We start from the raw sequence: 16,027 nt of genomic DNA on the forward strand, positions 1-16,027 counted from the left end.
TGTAGTTGCCACTTTTTCATTGCACAGTGTACAATGCTGCTAACTAAGAATGTGGAAGCATGTTAAAGTTCTTACCTGTAATTATTTGAAGTTGCAATGAGTACAAATTTGGGGATTTTTGCTTTGGTTTTTTTTTTTTATATATTTATCATAATTTCCTCAAGATGAAAACCTAAAATATTTGAGAAAAGTGAAGAAGAAAAGAACGAGAGGATGAATAATTTAAATCTTTTGATCTGCCACTATAAAAAAAGAAAGTCCTTGTTGTATGTATAGTTGCACATAATTCAGATATATGCCTAGGAGTGGTACAGCTGGATCTTGAGGTAGCTAATGTCCTTCAACGGAAGAATAGATACAGAAATTGTAGTACATTCACACAATGACATACTACTTAGCTATTAAAAACAAGGAAAAAATGAAATTTGTAAGCAAATAGTGGGAACAAAAAGAGATCATCTTGAGTGAGGTAACCCAGAAGCAGAAAGACACACATGGTATATACTCATTCATAAGTGATTATTAGACATACAATACTGAATAAACATATTAAAATCTATACTCCTAAAGAAGCTAAACAACAAGAAAAACCCTAGGGAAGATGCTCAATCCTCATTCAGAAGGGCAAATGTGATAACCATTGGAAGCAGGAGAAGACGGGGAACAGGACAGGAGCGACCACAGATGGCCGCTGAAAGACTCTACTGATCAAGGTATCGAAGCAGAGGCTGAGACTCACAGCCAAACTGTGGGCAGAATGTATGGAATTTTATGAAAGAAGCGGGAGACAGAAAGACCTGGAGGGGCCAGGAGCTCCAAAAGGAGACCAACAGAGTCAAAACAAAAACAAAAAACAACAACAACACCAACAAAAACTGGGCCCTGGGGGCCCTGCAGAGACTGGAGAGGACCTAAAAACCCTGCTCAGATGTAGCCCATGGCAGCTCAGTCTCCAAATGGGTTTCTAGTAAGGGGAACAGAAGCTGTCTCTGACATGAACTCAGTGGCAAGCTCTCTGATGACCTCCTCCCTATGAGGTGCATCCTTGCCAGGCCACAGAGGAAGACAATGAAGCCAGTCCTGATGAGACCTGATAGGCTATGGTCAGATAGAAAGGGAGAAGGACCACTCCTATCAGTGGACTAGAGAGAAGGGGCATAGGAGGAGAAGAGGGAGAGAAGGAGGGATTGGGAGAAGAGGGAGGGGGCCACAGCCAGGATACAAAGTGAATAAATTGTAATAAATAATTAATAAAAATATGTATATATATACATATATCTCTATATATATACATATATATATGAGGTATATGTATGTACATATATACATATATATATGAGGTACCTCATATATATATATATGAGGTACAATTACTTGGAAGAAAAAGTCATACTTCGTACTGCCCTGTGTGCACTCTTCTATGATTTTACAGTCTCTCCCAACAAAAAATGAGAGAATGTTTCCCTGCCTTTCAATTCTTCAAATGTGAGATATTAGCAAACGTGATACAAATCTAACTGATGGGTACATAAGCACAGTAAGCACAGGGGACTGCATCTTCTGTGAAAAGACCCCAGCTGTCTTCTTTAATAATGGCAGGCGCTAAAAATAAAGGCCCCAGATATCAGATGACTTTATCCCAGACCAGCCAACCACAGCTGAGCTATTCAAATCCTGGGAATGAGACAGTCAATAAGAGGAAATGAACAATAATAAATATTTGATGTTTGATGGTCTTTGGAGTAACCTCTATACAGTAAAGCCAAAGCAATGTGTGAATATGCACAGTTAAATTAAATACTCACCTTTACTTTAATTTCAAATTTGATTGTTAAAAAGCATTCAAACTTCTAACATGGAGCTGAGGGTAAAGTGGTAAAAATTATAAACCGATTTAATATTCTTAAACCATTAATATAATAGATGGTTTTAGTGCTTGTTTTATTTTTCTGCCTGGGCAGATAATTTGTAGCAGTAGGCATTAAACATTGACTTGTTTATTGCTATGTTTGTTTGTCTTTTTTGGGGGGGGAGGGGAGGCTTGTTCTTTTCAAATTTAAACCTCATCTGAGATTGTCCGGAAATTCCATAGTGACCTCTGCTTTCCTATTCTACAGACTCAAAGCTCCACTGTGATAGTGATCCTTGGTTGCCAACTTGACTGTATCTGGGATGAATAATAATCCAGAAATGGAAGGCACAGCAGTGAGATTTTTTTTTTTTGCTTGGTTTGAAGTGGGTGAATCTACTTCTAGTCCAGACCTTTGAGGCAGGAAGACACTAATCTGGCCACACCTTCTGCTGGAAGCCCATATAAGAACATGGAAAAGGAAAGCTCTTGCCCTTTATCTGCTTGCCCTCACCTTGCTAGCATATCAATTTCTTCACTGCCATTAGAGCTCACCTATGGGATAACAGCATATACTGAAGACCAGCTAAGTCCTTGTGGACTGAGTACTATTGGATTCTTGGATTTTTCATTTATAGTCAGCCATTGTTGGACTAGCTGGATTACAGCCTATAAGCCATCCCAATAAATCCCATATATGTGTGTGTGTGTGTATGTGATGTATAGGTATACATATATGTGTGCATATACACATATGTACATTGATATGTGTACGTATGTGTATATCTGTATATATACATGTATATGTTACTCTAGAGAACCCTGACTAATACATCCCCCCTCCCAAGTAGTCACAAACACAGTCAAACATTCGTAAGCCATGTTCACAAATATAGTAACCATCATCTAAATGGGCAGAACTCCTATCACTCTGTGAAGATGGCATATACTTTTTTGTCCAAATCAGCATCAGTATCTTTAGGGTTATAGTAGATAACATATGCCTTGTTTCATGAGGATAGATTTACGTATCAGGAGCAGAAACAATACAGTAAGATGGGTAAATGTGGAAATGGTGTATTTGCATATCTACTACTTATGATGTTACCCTCGTCACATAGGAACAAATTCACACGTTAGAAGAACAAAGGGTAAACAACTCACCTTGAAGAGAACAATATAAAGCAACAATATCTTAAATGAATTACCTCTAAGGTAACTACCACAAATTATGGAAGAAAAATGAGGAACTGTTATGTCAAATTAGACATATGCTCAAAATACATAGAAAATTGCCATATCACTCAGTAGTTCAACTCACAGGCTAATATGCAAGCATAATGAAAAGTTTGTATCCACAAAAAAATATGAACATTCATAGTGGCAGTACCTCATATCATAACCAAAACTAACAACAGCATAATGCTCATAAATTGATGATAAATAATGTGTCCATACAATACAAACTATAAAAAACAAGAAAATAACACAAAGTCCAATAATATTAAAAGCCTTAAGTTTCAAAAGTTAGACACTAGTCATCAAGATCATATATTGTAAGATTCCATTATGTGAAATGTCCAGACAAGGGAAGTCTACAAAGAACAGATTACAGCCACCTGGGATTACAGGACTTGTAAAGAAATAAGGAATCACTATTAAATGTTAACAGTTTCCTCAGAGATTAATATAAATTATTCAATACCAATGTGTTGATTATGGTGACAGAGCTACCTGACTGTCTCTAAAAACATTAAGTAATATAAAATATGTGAGTTTTATCTTGATATACTTGCTTTTCATATGGGGTAAAATAAAACAAGTACAAAAATAATACCAAAAGCCCCTCCAAACCTTGTGGTGTTTAGACAGTAGATGAGACCAACAGTGATTAAAATAGCAAACAGCTCAGTCATATAGGCGATAAATCATCCTCAATGCAAACAAACTGATAACATAAATCCTTCCAGTACTGTGAAGTTTTTTGACTGACCAACCCAAACACCTATAAATGACATGTAAATTAACATGCAAAAACTGGAAACCAACAAATTTTCTATCCAGGCAACATAACTAAAGTTATTGAACATAATTATGTACAAATGAATAAAGTTATTGTTCTGATAAAGATTATAAACTGTAAAAAGAGCTAATAGCAACATGTTCTTTAGAAATTCATGGTGGGAGAACATCTACTTTTTGACAACTGTAAAAACTAATGAAGCAGTTCCTGATGAAGTAAATATCAGAACTAGAAAACAGAAGATTCAATACTATCTGAACAAAAGCATGGCCTGAACTGCTTCAATACTACATTATAGTTAAGAATAGCAAAAGTCTGTAGACTATTATTTTGTTCAACTGACAGTATCCTTTTCTTTATAGAAGTTTTTCAGTTTCATGAGGTCCTATTTATTTATTGTTGATCATAGAGCCTGGACTGCTGGTGTTCTCTTCAGGAAGTTGTCTCCTGTGTCAATGAGATCAAGGCTCTTCCCCACTTTTTCTTCTAACAGATATAACAAAAGATCATCTTGAGTGAGGTGACACATAATCAGAAAGAAACTCATAGTTCATATTCACTTATAATACGTAAGTGAATATGAATTCGTCACATAATATAGGATAAACATATTAAAATCTACCAGACCTAAAGAAACTAAACAACAAGGAGGACCCTAGGGAGGATGCTTAATACTCATTTAGAAGGCAAACAGGATAGACACCTGAAGATGCAGAAGAGAGGGAACAGGATGGGAGCCTACCATAGATGTCCTTTGAAAGACTCCACCTCGCAGGGGTTGAAGCAGATACAAAGATTCTCAGGCAAACTTTGGGCAGAAAGTAGGGAGTCTTTTGGAAAAGGGGGGGGGAGGGTAGAAAGATCCAGAGGGAATAGGAGCTCTGCAAAGAGAACAAGAAAGCCAACAAATCTTGGCTCAGGGGGCCCTGAAGAGACTAATGCACCAACCAAGGGACAGGATCTAGATCCTCTGCTCAGATGTAGCCCATAGACAGTCTACACGTGGGTTCCCTAGTATGGGGAGCAGGGGCTGTCTCTGCTACAGACTCTGTTGCCTGCTCTTTGATCACTTTCCCCTGGCAGGTGATCTTGGCAGCTCACATAGGAAGAGGATCCATGCAGTCCTGAAGATACTTAATAGGCTAGGGTCTGATAATATGGGAGGAAGACTCCCACTTTTAGTGGACTAGGAAAGGAAGATGGGAGACAAGAGGGAGGGAGAGTGGGACTGGGAGGAGATGAGGGAGGGGGCTACAATCAGACATGAAGTGAATAATTTTTTTTAAAAAATAAAACATAAAAAGAATAACAAAATAAGAATTGTTCATCTAGTTTTATTCTATCCTTAGTATGAAATTAAAACAAAATAAACAAAAATCCCTGAAAAACTAATTCTTATTCAGAGATATACTTTAATACTGGGATAAACAATCTTGTCATCTGGATAATAAAGGCTGAACTGGTGGCAGCAACAAAAACAATCAGAATGTCCTTTGTTCACTGAAGAAAATCATCTTCATATTCCACAGAGGACACACATACAAGAAATAAAATGGGTTGGCTCAAACAGAATCTATTCTGCTACAGGAAAAGACTCCCTCCATGGCTGTGCTGAGCCCATAGCACCCTCAACTGTAAGGCCTTGGGATTTTGCTCCTATCTAATCAGTTTAACAGGTATTGCCTCATTTTCTTTTATTTTTTTTTAATTTTTTATTTTTTTTATCAGTTACATTTTATTAACTCTGTATCCCAGCCATGTCCCGATCCCTCATTCCCTCCCAGTCCCTCCCTCCCTCCCTCATCTCCACCGTGCCCCTTTCCAAGTCCACTGATAGGGGGGACCTCCTCCCCATTCATCTGATTCTGTTTTATCAGGTTATCTTCAGGACTGGCTGCAAAGCCCTCCTCTGTGGCCTAACAGGACTGCTCCTCCCTTCGGGGGTGGGGAGACCAAAGAGCCAGTCATTGAGTTCCTGTTAGAAATAGTCCCTGTTCCCCTCACTTTGGGAAACCAACTGGTTACTGAGCTACCACAGGCTACATCTGAGTGGAGGTTCTAGGTTATATCCATACATGGTCCTTGGTTGAATGTCAGGCTCAGAAAAGACCCTGTGCCCAGATATATTTGGTCCTTGTGGAGCTCCTATCCTTTCCCCATCAGACTAACTCCCCTTCTTTCCTATGATTCCCTGTACTCTGCCAAAGGTTTGGTCATGAGTCTTTGCTTTGAAAACACTGCTAGTTAGAGTCTTTCAGATGCGCTCAGTAGGCTCCTGTCTTACGTTCAATGCACATCCCATCTGTCTTTCTAAACGAGGATTGATCATCTTACCCCATGTCCGCTCAGTTGATTATCTTTTTTAGGTGTATAGATTTCATTATGTTTATCATATCTTATAGGTCTATATAAGTGAGTATATCCCATGTTTGTCTTTCTCCTTCTGGGATATTTCACTCAGAATGATCTTTTCTAGATCCCACCATTTGCCTGCAAATTTCATGATTTCCTCCTTTTTGATTGCTGAGTAGTATTCCATTGTATAAAAATACCACAATTTCTGTACCCATTCCACCGTTGATGGACATCTGGGTTGTTTCCAGGTTCTGGCTATTACAAATAGAGCTGCTATAAACTTTCTTTTAAATCTTAGTTTATTAGGCTGATTAAACTTCATAATGACTACTTGGCCTTATCAATAAAAAGTTATGTTTGAAACATTCTGTTGAAGAAGACTAAAATATATAACCATTTAGAAAATGTTTCCGAGAAATACATAAAAACTTTAACGGTATAATAATATCGAGAAGATGTGCTAAGCATCTGATAGCTTTTATCTTCTGTTTCTGAATACTATAATTATCAAATTTAATGTACTAGAGGCTTAGAAAGAGTGACTTTCTGAGTCATGTGACTTGTAAAAGAATGTCAAAGGATCTCAGTTCAACCTAACTCACTTTCTTCCCTCCCTTATTCACCCCAATCTCTTTCCTGACTCAGCCCTTACAACACTTTTCTGGGTATTTAGAAGGCACTTCCCAACCTCTGGCCCTTCCACTTCCTAGCATCCTTCAGAAATCCTGACTCAGTTTTTTTTGTTTGTTTGTTTGTTTTTTTGTTTTAAAGCACTTCAAAACCTAATAGGATTATTAGTATGAGGCGAACTTACCATAAATGCCCATGAGGGTCACACAGAGGTCGCTAACACTGCTTAAACTAAAACAAAGCCTGGAATGAAAACTGACACTAAAGTCCAGCAAAACATCTACTGAAAAGATAATATATTCTGAAGGAATTTTGTTGGTCAAAAATGAGGTTTGTATTGTAAGCAGCTAAAATGACTCCTGGCCCTTCGTTCAAAATTAGGCTGAAATCTCTGTTGAATAAAGTTTACAAACTAGCCCATCATTCCTTATACTGAACATTCTTCAACTCCAGTTTTGTGATTCATGAATAAAACTCAGTGAAGGAGATCAGTACAAATATCCAATTATAGAGCTTGGTGATTGGTACTTTGTTACTATAGCTACAGGTTTTATGTCATTTGATGGGATGTATCTTTTCAAATTGTTGTGGCCCCCCCCCCAGGGGGGGGTATAATGTTGATGATCTCTTAATACCCACACATAATTCTATTAGATTCTATATTCTCCAGGGAAACTGGGTACTTTCTAAGTGCTATAGTGTTAATAAGGAAGCAAAAATAGTAAGAGGCACCATGCTTATCCTGGCTCTTATCTCCTACCCTCATTTTATTCCAAGACTTCTTATACAGATCTGAAAATGTGTTCCTTGGGTCAGGGGAGTAGCTTCACAAAGTAGCTGAAAACGCTAACTCAGAGACCTACAAAGAAAAAGGATATGAGCAATGGGGTGGGCCTACAGATCTGTGTTTTAGTGACCTTTGCAGGGATCTGAAGTTCTTCCAAGTTAAAGATTATTGTCTCGGTTCACACTCTGAATTTCGTCTCTTCCTGAATAGGAATTAAAGGTATATTCCTATAAAGTTGGGAAATTCTGAAATTTTGAAAATGTTTAATATTGTAAAACAGGGTACCAAAAGTGACGTCAGGGATGAAAGGAAACAGGCATATCTCTAGACTTTTGCAAATAATTTAGGCAAGTGAAATGTTTTTTTGAAGGTTTTAAAATGTTTTGAAAAAAGACTGTACCAAATTTTAAATAGGATTATCTGGTTAGTCCCTTCTAGATATATACTTTTACGGAATACTCACACAAGTTCACTGTGACATTTTAAAAATCGTGTAAGTTGAAACATGTCAAAGTGCAAACATATAAACTGAAAACCTCGGTCCACATTATACACAGCTCTCAGGAGACTGGGACTCATTAGCAAACTCTCATAGCGTCTGCCTCTGAGACACCTGTGCTGCACTTGCCCAATACTTTACTTTCAGCTGCAATTCCTTTAGACAGAAGTTGTTTTTGTTTTGTCTTGTTTTGTTTGTGTTTTGTTTTGTTGTTGTTTGAGACATAATCTCACCTAGCCCACACTGGCTCTGAACTCACTAGGTAGTAGAATCTGGCTTTGAATTTCTAACTCTTCTGTTTCCACCACCATAGTGCCAGTATCTCAGGTGTGCACTATGATACCCAGTGAAAGAATAAAGTTTCGAAACCACTAGACTAGGTAACTTCAAAAGATGCTTCCTACTCACAGGGAAGGATATAGAATACAATGATTTCAAGGAACTCTGTCATTGAGATTTAGTCAAACCTCAAGAATGTATGCGGGTATATTCCAATAACTACATTGATACCATAGACTGTTGCCTAAAATATAAATCTATCAGGCCTATACCAATAAATATATTGTCATAATGTATTTAGATATCCTAAAATATAATCTGTCATTAACTACATATATAAGACAACATCAATACAGCAGTCACTCTAGAAAAAGCAATTTTAAAAATATTTCTTGTGCCAGGCGTAATGGCACACACATTTAATCCCGTTGCTCAAGAGCAGAGGCAGGTGGACCTCTGAGTTGAGGCCAGCCTGGTCTACACAGTGAGTTCCAGGGCAACCAGGGCTACAGAGAGAGACCTTGTCTGGAACAAACAAATAAACACAAAAACAAACCAAATGAATAGATAAATGAATGAATAATTTCTTGAGCATGAGTTCCATTATAACATTTTAAAAATATATAGGTAGTTTGTAAAAAAAAAAAAAAAAATCATTTGTCTGTTTCAATTGTCTCAGAGGCTTACTGCCTCCTTTTGCTAACTTAGGCCTAGACCTGGAAGCTTCCAGCCTCCATACAGTCTAACCTATGGAATGTTTTCTGCCTCTGAGACTTACTTTTTAATAAACTTACCCTTTCTTTTTGTTGCTGAGGTCTGAGCTGGCTGGTTCAACTAGGCTGTTCTTGTTCAAGCTCTAGCTAACTTATTCAATCTGGCTTTTTTTTCTTGGCCTCTAAATTGCTCTGCTTGGTCTCAAACTAACTACAGCCATCTGTGCTAATCTCTGGCTCCTTCTCATTCTCTGGCTCATTCAGTCTTCACCTGAGTTCTCTCTCTACAACCCGTCTATTACTATATGGGTAAAAAAATGTCATCTCTCTCACTACCCCTTAAGTAGCTTCCCTTTCCTCTCTCTTCTTATGAGAGTTGGGCATTTCCCATTCTGTCAACTCTTTCTCTGATTTTTCACGTTTTCTGTTATTCAATTAGATATCACTTTCAAACACGGATGCTTCCTTCAACAAACTAACTTTACTTTCATACTTTGGGATTGAAGGCATTAACCAACCATGCCTGGATTAAAGGCATGTTTTTGTTCAAGCCAGATCATATAGACCTAGAAGGTCTTTGGATACAATCTCTTGCCAGAATGGCCATATTCTGAATTAATTATTCTACAGTAGTTCATTTGAATACATCTATATATTCCAGCGATGTCACTCAGAAAAGATAGTTCCTACATCATGTACTGAATCCTGCTGGTGGACATCAAGTGCACAATGAGTGAGCAAGAGCCCTCAGCAATAGTTTACAAAATTAAACTGAATACAACCACAACATCATAGCAATTAAAGCATCCACAGAGGAATATGGTGATCACTTTTAACTCCCTCCCCTATTTCCCCTTTATTTAAGGGAATCCAGCTACAAAATATGAAACATTTAGAAGGAAATCTAAAAACACTATTGTAGCTTCAGACTTAGCAATGGATTCTCTCACTCTTTTCTAGGGTGCTGCTATTAGCTGGGCCAAGCTTAGAGAAGCTTGACCTGAGATAGAAATTTTTGGTGCTGCTTTAGAAAGGGTTTCATAGTTCTGTCTCAATACCTATCACAAAAACAAAACATTTCCACTGGTCATTTTAATAATAGATGCAAAAGGCTATAATTCTAATTCAGGAGCTGGCAAACAATAACAAGACTACAAAGCCATTAAAATAAACTAGAATTTTGCACATAAGCACTCAGAGAGAGAGGTGTAGCTATCAAAACTGGAAGATGAGCACTAAAAGAAAATGAAAAATGTGGTTGTGAGCTGAGAAAACAGTAAGAATGCACTCAGGTAAGTTATTTAAAAATTGATGTAGATGGCTTTGATATACATGTCTGCCATCCTGACTTCCCTCTGAGCGATGCTCGACATTCCTGAGGCTTGTATCTACTTCAGGTAAGTAGTGGCCATCTCTTAGATGATTCTCTCTAGTTAGTCTTTGGTTTTCTTTACACTTATTCCTATTTCAAAAGCTCAACAACCCCACATCACCATAATAGACTGTTCATCTATTCCAAACACTGTGTGTAATCTCTCCCAACAGACTGTCTAAACTCTGGAATCTTAAGACCTCAATGGCCTTTAAGCTCATAATGTGCTCACAAATGTCTAATACCATGAAGTAGACTCATCATATGCCTAAGAAAATCCTTGCACTATCTTCATTAAAGGATTTCAATAGCAAGTTAACACTAAAGGTACTTTCAGGAGTCCAGAGCAGTGAATCCTATCAACCCATCAAATATCTGTATAATTAATTGTAAAATAGCTGGATCGATCTATCTATCTATCTACCTACCTATCTATCTATCTATCTATCTAAAGATATATATGCTTGCAATTGCAAGCATACAGAAGTCTATTACTATTAAATGTTAATTATATGAACTTGAAAGGTTTGAAAACATTCCTTTCTACTAATCACAAGCATGTTTTGAAGCAGACTCATCCACATCAATCATCCATCACCATATACATTATATACATGTATGGCCGGGACATCAGCTATCACCATCATATCACCACTGAGAATTCCACATAATATTGTCTTTACTGATAACTATAAGCTTCTTAAGTCAAATTAAAGTCCTTAATTAATTAATAAACTAAGCGATGACAAACTGTAGCTTTTAAGACTTCATATTAAGAAAAAAAAGTTTAGACTAGCCTGGTTTCCCTACATCATTAATAATAAATTATTCTTTCTTTAAAACTGATTCATTTTCATTATAACATCATTTTGATTAAATTTTCTGGACTTTAATAAATCCCATTATTTCTGTTTACCTTTAATATTAATATTATTAAATGTTCGTAAAATTTTAACTGATCTTATTTTACATTTTACTTAACTTGTTTGTTTTCTTCTATAAGTAATAACAATATATAGAAACAAAAACTGTATGTATATTTGCATGTTTGTTCGGGTACACATACACACACAAATAATGAAATAATTTTTCAATCTTAATGAAAGCAACAAACTTCCCTCTTATAAACAAACCTGCCAATACTATAGAGAGTCACAAGCTCCTGGAAGGCTACATGTTAGGTTTTTTTTTTTTTTTTGAGTTTTCAAGGTTTTGCCTGGTTTAATTTTTTTTTTAATTCCTTATTAATTATACTTTATTCACTTTGTATTCCCCTTGTGGTTCCCTCCTTCCTCCTGTCCCAATCACTCCCTTCCTCCACCCTCTGCATGCATGCCCCTCCCCAAGTCCACTGATAGGGGAGGTCTTCTTTTCCTTCCTTCTGATCCTAGTCAATTAGGTCTCATCAGGAGTGGCTGCATTGTCTTCTTCTGTGGCCTGGTAATGCTGCTTCCCCTTCAGGGGGAGGTAATTAAAGAGCAGGCCAATCAGTTCATGTCAGAGACAGTCCCTGCTCCTATTACAATGGAACCCACTTGGAAACTGAACTGCCATGGGCTCCATCTGTGCAGGGGTCTTAGGTTATCTCCATGCATAGTCCTTGGTTGGAGTATCAGTCTCAGGAAAGACCCCTGTGCTTAGATTTTTTGGTGCTGTTGCTCTCCTTGCCTGTTGTGGTGGCGCACACCAGTAGGATTAGCTGAAGGAGGCAGTGCAGGAGGATCACGATTTCGAGGCCAGCCTGGGCTACATGATAGTTTTTACACTGGCACATATACAAAAAATTTAAGAATCTCTAATTCATCTACTTAAGTCCCATCCCCCATAGAACTAGAAATGTACAGTCATTCCTCAACAAAGAAAATATCTATAAGCATAAAACTATACACACTTTAAACAAATATTTTACTGAACACTAAAAAACACACATTCATAAATATATCCAAACATGAGCACTGAGTCTGACAGGCATAAATCCAATGATGTCTACTCTTCAGCCTCTGCCTAACAGTTCTTCTTTCCCAAGATTAAAAAGCAGCTAATTTTCACCTTGCCAGTGACAGATACTCTTCATCAACAAAAGGCAAGAACTGAGGAAGAACGACACACAATGCTGAGTATCAACAGTGAAATTGTAAAAATACTGTATCAACGAATCATGTTCCTAAATCAGAGATATTTCAGGGAGAAAAATCACAACAGCAGAAATCTCTGATTACATAAAAGCTGTATGACTGTCTCTTCAATTCATGGTCAGTGTGGTCTAGAATATGCTTACCAAGCTGGTTTTTTAAATAACTGTAGAGTCTGTCAACAGTTCCTTTTGTTTAAAAAGAGAAAACAACACTTGGATAACACCAGATGAGCAAGATCTAGTAGTGCTCAGCCCTATCCTCACACAGGGCAAGGAAGGCTTCTTTACCAGTGCTCTACCATGTAACTAGAATGTCAATGGTGCTCCTGATATGACAAAGCAAGCAATACAGTAAAGCACACACAACGAGTGCACTGAATATCCTGTAGTTTTTATAAACTACTTGTAGAGGATGAACATCATGGTAAATACAAAGACAGAGCAGTAAAGAAATGATTGAGTACCAAAACTACAGACAATGCACAGTAGATTTCTTTGAGGAGCTCAGAACCTAATGATTAAAGAGACATGAGTCTTAACTCCACACTGGGTTAAGACAAAAGATACATTGTTCTTCTATTTTCCAACTTAAATTAGAAGCATAAATTAAGACAAAGAGTGACAAATATTTAATAGAAGAAATGAATTTTCATGATGGTGCACCTCTCTAGGAAAAAACAATTACAGTAATGACAGACTGCACCTTTATTTTACTGGTCTGAAGCAGCGCTACTTAGGCACCTGGCTTGACAGAGGTCACTTCTCAGTAAGCATAATCTATGGCCTGACATATCTCACTACTTATACTATGTCTCACTTGAGAAGTGATTTGACACAATTAAAAACACCAACCAAAAAATAAATCAGATCCTTAAATTAACAAGGCATCGTTTAGAAAACTGTCAATTCTAATAGAAAACAACAACAACACACGCACGCACACACACACACACACACACACACACAAAAAAAAAAAAAAAACTGGCCTCCCTCCAATTTATATAATCATTTTAGATATTTGTTCAGGCACCGGATACCAAAAGAAACTTATGAAAGGATGATTAAATAATAATAATGAAGGAACAAAAGCTATTGGTTGTCAACTAGCCATTCTCTGCACAAATATTTACAGACACTGCACAGCAAATTGCCCATGGAAGAAGCAAAACTTTAGGCCTTATACTTTCCGATTTTCTTGTCTTTTACCTCTTATGAATTTTCTATTGCCTGAATAGCAATCTCAGAATAAAAATCAAAGATCTTTTTTGAAGATATAATTTCACACTCCCCCACTCCCACTTTGCTGTTAAGTGTCTGACCCTAGTTTGATAATCTCATTTTCTGAGAATCAAAAAGCTGGAAATTTAAGCTTCCTAGAGTGCTAATTGCGGCCCCGCTCCACTGCTAATCAAAAAATTGGATGTTTTGCATGAAAATGCTTCTCTAATTAATTCTCAGTCATAAATCGCCCTGGTTTTAAAAACCCCTCCTTGATTGGATAGCCTTTGAAGAGACAGTGCAGTTAATCCGCTAAACTAAAGAAACACATGCAGAGGAAATAATAAGTGGGCTTACAAGGTATGAACTAGAAGATTGCATTAATACTGTCAAGCCAAAAACACTGACTCTCCTTTCCAGAGATTGCATGCCTTACCCTGTACCCACTAAAACAAATCACAAAACTGGAAATCATGAACAAAGACAACTGTCAATAGGTTATGCACCAAAAGCAAGTCTTCTCACTTCCTTACAGAAGAAAGTTATCCCTATCATTTAAAAAAGAGGGTCCCCTGATACTTTCTCCCTAGAAAGCAGAGATCATGCAGTGTCCACATATCACACTATTTTAATAAGACAAGGTTTGTGCTTCCTTTCCGTCTGCTTCTGACTGACAATGTATTATTATCATGCATATCTCTAAGAGGTGCTGAACTGAATTTCATTACCCAAAATGTCAAGACTCATTTTTGTCATCAGAGAACACAGCTGGTCTACATCAATAGGAACAAGCGACCAACACATAACTTCATTTTCCCTGGACTGGGGCTTGCATTCTGCAAGTTTTAGTTTACATGTTGTTCCTGTAAGGTACCATGTACCTCCATGGTGGCGCTCAATCATGGAGAATCTTAATTAGCAACAATTTACATGAACCCTGTGGTTACTGTAGAGCATCTGCTGGAAGCTTAGTTTTATACCAGGACTTCAGAGCAAACGCGCTGGCTTTCAGAAGATTCTGAAAACAATATATACACGGGAATAAGTTGTAAAAAAAAAAAAAAATACTATTTTTTAATATATAAATAAACTCATATGTATATTTTCCAGGGGCTAATAATAAAATGTATTTATGCTATAATTTAAAAACTTCATGAAAATAGATATAATTTATTCTAAAGGAAATGGTAAAAAAAATTAGAGTTCTGAGATAAATTACACCAGATAAAAAAGATTAGTCTTTTTTCCCCGATGGTGAGTGCTCTCTGTCACAAACAACTCCACATTTGGCTAAGGCTGAGGATCTGGCTTGCTTCCATGTATGTGGACCTATCTGCATTGCCCATGTGGCACGCTGGGGTCGGCTACCCAGAGGCTATTTAAGCTGTGGGCTGGCTTTCCCCAGGGTCCGATGATTGTTCAAGGTTCCTGAATAAACTGCATTGAGAAAAAAAAAAAAGATTAGTCAATTCTAATTTGAAAATAGAAGATTTAATTCGACAAGATGGCAGTGGCGACAGGAGAACACTGCGTCTGAGGAGCAGGACAACTGAACTCTGGGCCCTAAAACAACAGCGATCATGTTTCCCAGGTGAGAGGAAACCCCAAGGTGTAGGAATCAGTCAGGTCCACTCTCAGGTCACCCAGCCAGAACACGGAAGAGATCCCTGGTTGCCCAGGCACTAGGTCACCAGACCAGAGACACACCCCTGTGTGTCCTGATCACCTTCCCAGGCTGAACAGTAGGCACAAAAACACCAGAGACTGGGAGTCCCAGTCATGACAAAAACCCACGGGGAAGGAAGGAAACATGACTGGCCTTCGGTCACCCAGTCTTTCCCTGGAAAAGGTCTTGCAGAATAGCGGGTGCATGTCGCCAGCACTGAACTGGGCTCCAGCTGAAAGCACAGAGACTTGTTGTGCACCCAACTCTCCATCACAGACACAGCAGTGCACCCCAGGTCACCAGAGACTGTGAGTCCCTGTCGGGAGAAAACCCCACAGGGAAGGAAGCAAAAGGGGACAGACTGAAGCCACACAGTATATCCCGGGAAAAGGTCCTACAGACCAGCACACCTGCCAACCCAGGGACCTGCTGTGCACCAGCTGGTGTGCTGCTCCCATGAGAGCAGTACTCACCTGCCACAGATTACTGCTTGGGTACTGGG

General features: G+C 38.0%; 1 protein-coding gene across 6 annotated transcripts in view; it reads right to left on the bottom strand.

The window, feature by feature from the left end:
* Positions 1–16,027, bottom strand: part of Exoc4 (exocyst complex component 4) — an 817,398-nt gene that overhangs the window by 552,143 nt on the left and 249,228 nt on the right. Inside the window, exon 10 of one of the 6 annotated variants that reach the window (XM_060380217.1) lies at positions 1,836–1,861. The exons of the other annotated variants lie outside the window; for them this stretch is intronic. Coding sequence (XP_060236200.1) covers positions 1,851–1,861 — 11 coding nt within the window. The 3' untranslated portion in view covers positions 1,836–1,850. Of the gene's footprint in view, positions 1–1,835; positions 1,862–16,027 lie in introns of those variants that run through there. 6 annotated transcript variants of the gene reach the window in all.

Source organism: Meriones unguiculatus, chromosome 3, assembly GCF_030254825.1.
Source record: "Meriones unguiculatus strain TT.TT164.6M chromosome 3, Bangor_MerUng_6.1, whole genome shotgun sequence".
In the NCBI taxonomy this organism is placed as follows: domain Eukaryota; kingdom Metazoa; phylum Chordata; class Mammalia; order Rodentia; family Muridae; genus Meriones; species Meriones unguiculatus.